Source organism: Electrona antarctica (assembly GCF_951216825.1).
Source record: "Electrona antarctica genome assembly, chromosome: 13".
Classification (NCBI taxonomy): domain Eukaryota; kingdom Metazoa; phylum Chordata; class Actinopteri; order Myctophiformes; family Myctophidae; genus Electrona; species Electrona antarctica.
Window position 1 is genome coordinate 14,602,442 of NC_136794.1, and position 12,452 is coordinate 14,614,893.

Consider the following 12,452-nt stretch of genomic DNA (forward strand, 5'->3'; position numbering starts at 1 on the left):
ATTTATGAAATTTGGACTTTTTTGCCTTATATAGGATGTTAAGGGTTTGGTCACATATTATGCTAATAACTCAATTTCCCACGGGAGTTGAATTTCAAACTTTTAGTATATGTTATTAGACACCTTTAGAAACACATTGGTGAAGAAATTTCTTGGTAACGATTTAGTTCCCAGATTGGTCAAATACCTGATAAAATGCCCTTACTATAAGAAGACATTTTACTTAAAAAAAAAAAAACTACTTATGGAACGTGCTTCGGCGTGCCTTTGGGCTTAGTTCACATGCACACGCATGCCAAAGCATGTCTCATTTGTGCATGAGACGGTTACGGTACTTAAGTTCTTACAATTAAACTACTTTGGGAATAAGTAGCTTCATTGTAAGTACACTTCTTCGTTCACCTTAAAAGGAATGTCATACACCTTAAAAATCTCCTCATATTCAAGCCATCACAGGGAGTAAATTATAGAGGGACAAAAAGTACTTATTTAAACATTACTGAGTTTTGCAGGTATTCCATCCAGTTGGATCCTGACCCCTGTTGGCCACACACAGTGCCTCTACTTACTGCCTATGTGCTGCTCATTAACTCCAACACTCTGAAACTCAGTACCAGGTAAACACACACACAATAACATGTCCAAAATTATGACACAATATAATGATAGAACATAATATGTAATCCGATGATATTACTTATGATTTGTTTTGTGTCAATTTCAGTAAACTCCTGCCTCTGACCTCCCGGCTCCCTCTGCCCCTGGCTGTTGCCATGGTGACCTTCTCCCCGCTCCACCTCTACAGAGTCACCTACTTCCTGTCTGCGGCGCTGGTCCCCCTGGCCATTTCCTGTCTGCTCTGACGGTATCTGGCTGCTATCATCCCCCCATAAGAGTCCTAACAGAACAACCTCAAGTCTGTCTAGCTGCCATGGAGCAGAGCCATAGACATACTTAGTTTGGGAAACTGCCTGCTAAGCGTCCGCACCAAAGGCTCTAAGGGCCATTCCGCTGTTGTGACGTCTCAGGGCCCAATCACACAGGTTTTTAATCAAGTGCAAATAACAAACAAACCCTCAGGTGCTTACCCAGGGTATCTGCGGGTCCTTAAAGTCTTAAATAGTTTTTAAATATGTCAATGAATCAATCATGGCAATAAAGTATTTTGCCAAGTGATAAACGGAAAGAAAACCAAATATGATAAAGACAGTTTCCGCAGCGCCATGTCATTAGTCCGACGGCTCATTGTTCTGACGCTGCATTGGTCTCATTCGCCCATTACTAACCCTATCCCTAAACCCACGTAGTCAGAGTAATGGTATGTTGGAGTTATGGGCAGTCCCCGTTTCCGCTAAAAATTGCGGTGCACTAACATTGAAGGCATCTGTCTTAGTGCACTAGTGCCGGAGTAAGTTCCTGCAAAATGTCCATTATTCTCCAAATAGAAGCTGCTGCTCAGTTTAAAGACACCAGAACCGCTCCTGATATCTTCATACTTACAACTTATTATACAATATTCCATACTCAGTTAAAAAGTTTTTGTTGCAAGTATAGTCTTAAATGTAATGCTAGGTGGCATTAAAATGTCTTAAAATAAGTCTTGAATTTAACTTCCTGATACCCGCAGACACCCGGCAACCCCATGGTGATCCACGGTGATAGAGAATGCAATTTAAGTATTTTCAGCTTGTCTGCTTGGAGTGTGTGCATGAAAGGTGCATTGAATATGCACATGTAAAACAAAGAAGAAAAAAAAGGTCTGTATGACCAAGCCCTCGGGACGAAAGGACACAATGGCCTTGTAACATTTGGTGCCAGTATGGCTCCACACGATTTTATCCTGAAACCAAGTTTGCCTTACTCTATATATCTATAGCTCTGCCTTCAAGGAGCCACGACAAATGAAGCTAATTATACTATATTTCGAAAGGGTGACACTGTTAATCATGACATGTATGGCTGGTGTTTTGGGTTTCCCCTAGTCTCATATTTATTTATTCAAGACACAATCTGTCTTTCAGGATAACTGATTTAGTAGCAATATTATTTTTTTCAGTTTATTAGTTTCATGGGCATTAGCACTTAGCAGATGTGTGTGTCTCCACTGTGGAGTGAAATTTGGAAAATGTGAAGCTATAATTTGAACCATAAGATGAATCCATGTCAATACCCAAGAGGAAATGAGGTGAAATGGCCACATTGTCATCACATTGTCATCCATAGTGGGAAGACTGTTTTGATTCATAGAGAGATTATACAATCTGTTTTATAAGTACAATATTTTTTTATTTTCTCAACAAATGTTACACAAATTCAGTCAGGCTGCTCATTGTTTGCATTGAGATTTATACTTTTATTTATTAGTAACATTATACCTTAAATATGTTACATATTTGGGAGCTTGTTGCAGATCACCTTGAATTAACTTAGTTGAATCAAGGTAATGATTAGTTAAGTCCTAAAGGATGCATCCCTTGACCAGGACACGATGAGGCTGGAATGAGAGTAACATACTGAAATCAAAGTGTTTACCAGTGGCCAGTACATTGTATATACTGTATCCTGTATTATACTGTGCCTGTAGTGATGGAGCAACAAGGAAGTCAGTAATCTGGAAAACAAAATGGAATTGTTAACACCCAACACCCAGCTGTTTTAACAAGTAGCATTTGGTCTCGTATACATACTAATGTTAACCACAGTAGAACTTGGCTATGAGCCATCTGGCCTCAGGGAGTCACATCAACCCCAGATTACATCACATGGTCTTATCACCTGGAAGTATCAGAAGAAGGGGAAATTTGATAAATATTTCAAAATGGAAATAAAAACAGTGGATGCCTTGAAAAAGTTACAGTAATGTTAAGTATCTCATAGCTCATAGTCAGTGGTGTGTTGTAGGTAGGTGATCGGATCGTAAGGATGGTCATTTTATAGCACAGCATTAAACTGAGAAACAGTACTAGGTGGCATATCGCTGTAGGAGCGGTGGTTGAAGACGACCATTTGAATGTCTTTTTACTCAAGAAACCACACAAAAAAAATCTTCTAGGGATATGATTGTATATTCATTAACAAAGTAATGTTAGAGAGACTGTCACAGCATTTTTTTAGCTCATCTCGGGTCCCATACAGATGTTGAGACATGTGATTGAAGCATGCAGATTTTAAAAGGGACTGTAAAAACACTATCACCTTGAAGTATCACATTGTTGTGTGTGTGTGTGTGTGTGTGTGTGTGTGTGTGTGTGTGTGTGTGTGTGTGTGTGTGTGTGTGTGTGTGTGTGTGTGTGTGTGTGTGTGTGTGTGTGTGTGTGTGTGTGTGTGTGTGTGTGTGTGTGTGTGTGGGGGTATGTCTGGGTAGGTGGGTTGTTGTAATTTGCATTAGATTTGCAAATTAGATTTTTATTCACATCTTTTTAGTTGGTATTTAAGACTGAGCCAGTTAACCAGTTTGAGTGCACACAATAACTTTCTGTACACTCACTGTTGACACTCTTACCTGCCTGCGGAGGTCTCCGTCCTATCAAATAGTTACGCCCCACGCCCCGGACGGAGATTAATCAAAAGACGGAACATTAATCATTTCATAACCGAGCGCAACATTCTACAGGCTGGGAGCGTCGATTGGGTAACATTCAATGTCATTTCCGGTTGGGATGTCATCCAAAGTGGTCCCCCTCCATTTTAATGGATGGGATGAAAAATCTTAAAACGTGAATAACTCTTAATCTTTGGTTAGTATTGGAAGCATTGATTTAGATTGTGTTTTTGACGGCCCATTGCGGTCCCGTCACTTGTCGCGGTTAGAAGTAATCATACCTCCCGGCTACATCTAGCTACTTCTAGCTCCTTCCAAGATGGTGCGGAGCAACCTTGAAATGGGCTCTGAAGCTGCAAATCGCTGGGTGCCCTGTTTTAATGGTTCCAAATACCCCCGGGTGTTAAGGGTGTTAACAGCGGGCTGTGTTACAAAACTGGATTAACAATTGGCCAACTTAATGGATTTATATATTCAATTATATTCAATACATTTGCTTCTGAATCAGATGCTGGTACATGTGTCATCTGTCATTAAAAGGTAGGGACAAGAAAGTGGCCGCACACACTGATGGTGCCAATTTATTTTAGGACGTTGAGAATAAGTGAACCATTCTTTTTCTGAGTCACTTTGGCTGTGTGTAGCGGCCATTTTCTTGTCCCTTGAAGATTATTTGTGTGCGTAGCATCTGTCATTTAAACCAGCCCTGTGCCTTCCTGCTCCTTCAAAAATCATTTAATGCCATATAATACTGGTTTGGAGATGCATGTTTTGGGGCATTAAGTATAGTACACACAGTATGTCCTTTCCACAACCACTTTGGGCTCCTGAGAAACAGGACGAACCCATCTTGTCTCAGCTGATGTGAAAAGAACAACTGTACGTGGTTTTGTTGTTGTTACGGTGTGAATCTGAGCAGGCACAATGATGGATGGATGGTAGATTTGTGTGACTTTACACTCTATACCAAATCTTAATTCATCTTGGGACCAAACATATTGCCTATTGCTTTGCAGGCTGACATAAAGGGTGCAGGCATATCAAGGGTCCGACAGTTAGTCCGATACCCTACACTAAATGTGGTTGCGCACTGGACACGTTTTTCGGAAAACCGACGGAAAAATGCAGCTAAAAATCCGAAAACGCGTCCCGTGTGGGTGATTTGTAACTAGGGTTGGGATTCGGAACCGGGTCCATTTCAGACCCGGTTCCGACATTGCGGATCCGGAGCCGGTTCCATCGTTTTTTTATTAACGGTTCCCCAAACGGTTCTCATCAGTCGTCATTAAGCTCCGCTGTGTCTGTGCATGCATGCAGAGCCAAGTTACTGGGGTGACGTCTACTACTTGACATGAGTGAGTAGATTAACCTTGACTCGTGTAGGCGTATTGATTTTGAGATGTTTCCTCAATGTGGACGTGCAACTGGTGCAAGTTGCAACAACCTTTGCACTGCAGGAAACTATGGCATCGCATTTATTGCACTTTGCGATGAGTGAGTGGGGCGGATACCACTGTTCTGTGCATTCAGCGAGCGGTCACCGCCGCGGAGCGAGTGTGGTTAACAGAGCGGGAAATGACTCTGAGGCTGAGCACGCAAAGTGCAATAAATGCGATGCCATAGTTTCCTGCAAATGTTGTTGCAACTTGCACCGGTTGCACCACGTCCACATTGAGGAAACAACTCAAAATCAATCAACTATAGAGCCATGGAATTAAATAAAAATCAATTTGTCTGCACTTATTTTTACAACTTATAAGCAACTCAACTGCTTTTGATTTGGCTCTAAATTAATCACGAAACTGTTGAGAGCCCAGCCTTTAGGTGCATATATACCTCCATACATTGATTACTTTATAAACAGTTTGCAGAAAAAATCACAGGGACGTAGCCTACAGTTCAATACAAGGTCTGCTAAGAGGATTTTATAACCCAAGAAAGCACTATGGCTTGTTGCCATTAGGGTAATTGGGGTCCTTCATATTAAATTAATCTGAACATTAAAGACACAACATTTGTCACCACAACAATATCATTATTGCAATGTGTACTATACAGTACAAATTGCAACAATGATATTGTCGTGGTGGCTAGATGGTGGTGGTGAAGTTTAAATAATAGTGCCACCTCGTAATTGTAAAGTGCAAATACAATAATTTAATTTGTGTTTATTAAGTACTTGGTTAGGTTAGTTATAATATAAGCATAATATATGTCAGAAAAAAGGGGAAAAAAATAATATTAGGATCCGGAACCGTTAAAATCCTAACAAATCCCAACCCTATTTGTAACCCGCAGCACTTGTGATTTTCATCCTGCAGCGCATGTCAGACTTTTGGTATGTCGGCTAAACAAGGTCTTCCCCCCCAACATAACAGTCAGATGCTGCTCTATTTTATATCCCTGAAATTCTTCCAAATAAAAGAACACACTTCATTTGGATTTTTTTTATGTTGGTATTAAATGCAAGCATCAAAGAAGACATGCACAATAAATTACACACATTTAGAAAAAGGAAACATTGAACAGTGCAGCTTCAACAGTTTTTTCCCATTTGTTGAAGAAATCTTTAATGATTGATGAGCAAATCAATTGACATTAAAAATGGAATCAAGCACTGGAACAAAGCCAGGGAGTCTGTTATGACTTATAGCATACATGACTCACATACATGGTTGAGGTTTGATCTGTAAGGTTCTCATGTGTGTGTTCATGTGTTTGAAATACCACAAGTAAAACCCACTCCAGTTGCAGAACAACACGTTCTGAACTATTTCCAAAGACACCACTGTTTTACTACACAACACCCATACACCTCCATACATGCAAACAATCACTCTGTGTTACACTTTGAATGTACAGTAACAGTACCCATACATGGGTGCGTATGTTTGAGGGGCACTAGCCCCTCCAACGCCTGGCTTTCGGAAATTACTGTACGTCTCATGGCGGCCAAGTCTATGGACTTTTAATGACGTAAACAAAATGGCACCCCATGTGACGCCATGTGGCAGCCAAGTTTATGGACTTTTAATGTTTGTTTAAAGAAGTGAGGCACCCCTCACTTGACACAAGTGTGATTTTTGTAAGACTAATGGTGTACTACTGTATGTGGGCACTTTCATGTGCACTCAATATTTGTTTCCAGTGCTTCACGTTTCCTGTTGCTCCTCAGTTTAGTTCCACATGTGACTTGGTGATCAAAGTTATTTACTGTATACTATAGCATAATGTGTTTGGTACAAAGTAGTAGAAATGGACATTCTGTTTCTATGAGTATATGATTGTGGTTGTTTTTGGTGTTCACTGTGATGTGCCGTAGCTTGTGAAATGTCTTCGATCAAAATGTCAGGTCTGCCATTTATGGGGGGATCTGAGATAATCAAATGATTGCTGACATTATTGTTGCCATCTTCAAAGTCTCTCCTTGTGCATTTATCCTGCATCTTACTTGAACATTATAGATTAGGACCAAATTAGAGATTGTACACAAAACTCAATAACCTGAAGCCCATACCTTTTTTCATGCATTATACACATTTATAATGAATTATAATCTGCTTTTAACACTGTACAATTACAGTTCTATGTATAAATTCACACAATGCATTGTAACGGTGATTATAATGCATTATAAAATGATGTATGTATTACTATGAGAATGCACTATAATCATTGCTTATGTTGTGATTATAATTATACAGTGTTTGTAATAGATGCATTTTTTTTAAGGAAACTGATGAAGGCACTATTGTGGAAAAATGTAAAAGCCTTTACTGAACTGGCGAATCCATGGCCAGAAAAAAAATGGTACACCGCCTTCATAGGGGTGACTAAACATCAATGCAGAAAAAAAGCATATGGCATCACAGGCTCATTAACATAAAGAATTGAATGAACTGGTGGCAGAGAAACCCCACCAGTTACCAGTAATGTATGTAAAAACCTAAAAACCTATACCACTTGAAATGTTTGAAAACAAGAAAAGAAAATTACATCACAGGCCCATTCTAATGGGTTTGGGTTTGAGCAGGTAAATAAGGACACAAATACAGTAAGCCCAAGTGCTTGGATTTGGTGACACACAGACACAGTAAAGTCCTCAATGTCAATTTTCACTCAGAGTGGAATTGACATCAAGGCCATTACTGTGTGGATCTATATGTGGCTGCTGTGTCTGTACTGCTGTCTTTTAAACACATTTGGAGCCCCGTCATTGTGGTCGAGTTTAGTGCCAGAAATTAAGACACTGAAAGATCTGTGGGATATTTACGTAAAGTCTGAAATACTGAGAGTCTGCAACAAACTTAACAAACCGTTCATCACAACCTGAATGTTAACATTAATGACAGTAATGAATACATTAATGACAGTAATGAATATGTTTAGAATCAAGCGACACTGTTCAGCATCGCATTGGCTTACTTTGTCTGTTTACAAGTGAAGCTTTTTCATTTATTAAGTGTCACCACTGTGTTTTGTAGTCGGGTCACTTAATGTCTATTTTTCTGCTTCTAGAGTGAATTCAATGGTGTTAGCTGGTACTTGTTGTGCAGAACTAGATCCTCTTTGCTGAGAACTGCCATCTCTGAGGGACCTGTTTATAGATTAGATTTTTGAGTGGTGCAACCATAGGGTTCAGCCACTCAGGGCTTAAAGTTATCAGTCCTGGGAACTGATTTCAGTCCTGAGGATCCCATAGGGGTCATTTAATGAGACCAGTGCAGATTTGCAAAAAAAACATTGTTTTTGGCTTTAAGCCCTGAGTCACTCCAATGCCCAGCTTGGTCCGTCCCTGGCTGTGTCTGTCTGTATGTATAGGGTACCAACAGAGGGCGCTGTTAGCCTGTTGCACCACTCACTTCAGACAGGTCTGATTTTGTTTTCTTGGAGAGGTTCTACTGTGGACAGGAGTTATAAATGGACAGATTTGTTCCTCAGGTTTAAGCATTGTTATGACTTCTTTAAAAAAGGGATTGGGTTGGTGTGTTTTCTATATTTTTCACCTTTTTATCAGATGTTGTAAATGGGAATAATGTGCAATTTTGAAGCACCATTGCTGTTAAAATAAATTGATAAAGAGCCAGCTGTGCATTCCTTGGTTACTACCTTATTTTAATATGCCCATGGTTATCATTATTAAAGTATATAATCATGATTATTATGCTACATGTGATGATTGACACAGGACGGGTGTAATACAGAGATGTCTGAAAACAACATCTAGGCGTACTAAACTGCACTCATCCACAGAATATACAAATACAAGTATATCAACTTATGCTGGCTAAAACCAAGTCCGTGTAAAAAGGGTTGAATCATGCATTTAGCAATAAAAGGATGAAATTCTGTATGAAAACAATCTGCATCATCAGAATCCATTTACGCATTGTAAGCCATTTGACAGTGCCTGCCACTGACCACTGGGGGCACTGTATAGCCCCCTCATTACCATATGGATTTGTTTCTGAAACTACTCATTTCCTGAAGAACCAGGTTTCATTCTAGCCATGGAATCATGGCTTTAATTTAGATCTGGGCACCAGGTGGATACAGTTAACTACTATATTACTGAGCTCTTGTCCCCTCCCTGTGCCCTGATGTGCTAAAAAGGTCCCTAGAAGGGCCTAGCTCTAGGCCTGCCCTAGATCATACCTACTGTAGTTACTAAGAGATGGGGCTTTTACTGCCCAAGCTCCTAACTATGGAATGTCCTACAAGAGGCTCTTCAACGTGCTGTCTCTCATCTTTTAAATCACGTATAAAAACATACGTATATGTTGAAAAATCATTAATGTAAATAACATTTTTCTATGATTGTTCATTGTTTCAATTGTGTTCATTTTATTTTCCACTCCAATTGTGGAGATGTGCTATACGAGGTGTGTCGAGACTGTGTTAGCCACGCACATGAAAGTAAGCTTTATGTCGCTGTCGTGCAATATCTCACCACTATTCTGCTATAATATTGTTCACTTATCTCACTTTGTGCTTCTGTTCCAGGCTGTCGTGTAGCAGCACCTCTATTACTTTCTGTCACGCACCTGGAGGTGGCACAAACATGGAGAAAATAATCAAGTTGTCTTATAGGGGGAGGGTTACCAGCGTCGTACCCGATAAACATTACACTTCCAAGTATGACCCGGAAACCAAGAGATGGAGCAGGCAGTGGAATACCACAACTTCGCCCATGCAAGAAGGCGTGCATGTCCAAATCAAAGATCAAGGTCATGCTGATTGCATGCGTGGACCAAAGTTTGTGGTTCATCATGAGTTTGTTCTTCAGGGTCAGACAGTCAACCAGCACTTCTACCAGCAGGTCCTCACTGGGTTTGGCGCAGCGGGCAGGCTCTGTGGAGACTGGAGAGACAAGTTGTGGCTGCTCCACCATGACAATGCCACCGGAACCGCACGTGGCACACATCGCGCTTACTGCAGGCTCTGTCTCGGTTTCCGGGTCATACTGGAAAGGTTAGGTTTAAGGTTGGGGTTAACCCCAACCCTAGCCTTAACCCAACTTAACCAGGAATTTCAAATTTAATCTTTGCTCCATGTTTGTGCCACCTTTAGTTGTGGGACAGAGGGTAACAGAGGGTGTGCTACATAACAGCCTCCCTGGTACATAAGCACAGAATGAGAAAAGAGAACAGTAGAGGCTCTAGTCTGCGCGTGTCATCATACCCGGAAGTTATACGGGAGTGGCAAAAACTTTCTGGCCTTGACAGTCTATACATCTACAGGAAAGTCCTATCGGATTCCATTGAACGCTAAATTCATTTTGCCACAGTGCCACTCACTTTATGCATGTGCATACCCTCTCTATATTATAGCAGAATAGTGCTGAGATATTGTGCAACACAGTCGGTGACATAAGCGGTTATTCGATTCCCATTGAGTCATGAGCGTGGCTGCCACAGTTCTCTTGGCTGAAAGTTGACCAGTTAACATTCAGGGGCCTATAATGCACTGCTAAATATCCGATCTTACAATGTGGTACACAGCTATTTTCCAGTTCTACCTGGAACAGAATATTTTAAAATGGGGGTGGGCCGGGTGCAGTACTTAGTTTAGACAGTTTTTGTTTTAGACTAGTCATTGGTTAGACCAGTCCTACAACTACAACCTATCTCAAACCCTCACCCTAAACCGAACCTCCCATGGGGCAGCACACGTAAACCTAACCTTAACCCATGTCTAAACTAAGTATGCACCCCGGTGGGCCATATCAATTTTGGGGTCCTTGACATGAAAATGTTCCACTGCTAATGTATTTTAAAATGAATTCAGATGAGCACTTGTATCCTTTTTAAGCCACCACCACTCACTTGATGCAGATTCAATGTTGCCAGGATTCTTCAAAGCTGTCATTTTATTGTTTAATTATACCTATGATGTCATATGGTCCACTAAGACGCGTGACTCCTGCTGCACCTCTGTTATGTGACCACCAGGGGCTCCATGAGAGGGTCCAAAATGTGTTTTTGTTTGGACTCCAAACTAAATCACATTTTGCTGCTGTTGTGTCACTGAAAAAAAATCATAATTCTTTGGTCTATTATATGATAAACTCAATTGTATTAGAACTGTATTACAATACATGATGTCCACGAAAAACTAAAAACAATTATAAAGCTGGTCATGGTGCATGGATGGTGCTTTAAATATAGGCTAACTTTGCTAAGTGATATAGTCAATATTCTGAATCTTATAGTATTCTTTGCTATAGTGTTTTCAGGTGGGTTGCACATTTTCAACAAATCAGGAGAGAGTATAGCCTACCCAATTATCTCCCATTTTATATTGTTCCAGTATGGCTACTAATTTTGACTGTTCATTTATTTGTGTTAACACTTCCAATTTAAATTGTCCTGCTTATCCGATATAGGCTAGTCTCTATCCTGGTTGGAAACAAATTGGTACCTAGCTATCCCGACCTGGAAATGCATTTTCTCTTTATGTAATACCTGGAGAGACAGGGAGACCCTTGTTACTGAACATAATCATACGTCATACAACAACGGTTACCATCTGAATAATTATGTATACGCTATTTTAAGGAATATCGCAGGCATACCTTTTAATTCCACAAGTTGACTATATCTTACCTTACGTTTGTGTGTGTGTGTGTGTGTGTGCGCGTGCGCGCTGTGTGGTCCATTGCATTATCATCAGTTCAACAACACACGCACGCGCACGGTGTTACACGTTCTCTGCGGGATGGGTCTATCCCCTTTAAGTCACCGCCCACTGCCGTTTCTACCACAGTAACAAGAACCACATGAACAGACTCTTGAGGTATCGCAGTATATTCCGCAGAATCTGCATCGGTTCCAACATACATGATCAGAGTCAGACCCTATCTGTCGTGCGACGGTGCGACCAACAGCGACACCGTTACATCCTCAAGTAAATTTACGCCATCATCAGCTCCGTGCCGTGCTGGGTTCGGACTTCGGACGATCCGATTCCGACCCAGAATTATTCGGGGCAACAGCGGCGCTGCTCGGATAATTGTGCGTCTACTCTCTGCCCCGTCGGTTCTGTTGTTGGACCGGAGAGTCGCTGCAAGACGTGGGGTGAGAGATGCTCGCTAGAGTGGACGACAAGTCGACAACCACCGGAGTTCTGCGCACACGCACACCTCTGGACTTTAGCTGCGTTTGAAGAGAGCGAGAGCCCGACCTGCCCTCCCTCCGTCCGCAGGACGCGTCGTGAAGAGATTCCAGCCGAACCGAACCGGAGGAGGAGAGCTACGGTAGGGCTGTACTGCCGTCTCCTCTCCTCCTCGGCCCCCCCGTGGCGCGGCACCCACCCCGCCCGTGCGGCACGTTCACTTGGACTGCGGGAATAACCGACCCCATCCCAACACAGACCTGCAGGTGTGGAAAGCAGCGCTGTCACGCACTGTCGT

The 12,452-nt window shown here is 41.5% G+C and overlaps 1 protein-coding gene and 1 long non-coding RNA gene across 2 annotated transcripts in view; both read left to right on the forward strand.

Annotated features, from left to right (window-relative positions):
• Positions 1 to 3,345, forward strand: part of pgap1 (post-GPI attachment to proteins inositol deacylase 1) — a 28,758-nt gene extending 25,413 nt beyond the window's left edge. The window contains exons 25-26 of the mRNA XM_079518133.1: positions 513 to 617; positions 725 to 3,345. Coding sequence (XP_079374259.1) covers positions 513 to 617; positions 725 to 863 — 244 coding nt within the window. The 3' untranslated portion in view covers positions 864 to 3,345. The remainder of the gene's footprint in view (positions 1 to 512; positions 618 to 724) is intronic.
• An 8-nt stretch (positions 3,346 to 3,353) lies between these two features.
• On the forward strand, positions 3,354 to 8,609 carry LOC306935196. The gene is made up of 2 exons (XR_013791362.1): positions 3,354 to 7,123; positions 7,391 to 8,609. It is a non-coding gene; the product is annotated as an uncharacterized lncRNA (long non-coding RNA).
• The last annotated feature ends 3,843 nt before the right edge of the window (positions 8,610 to 12,452 follow it).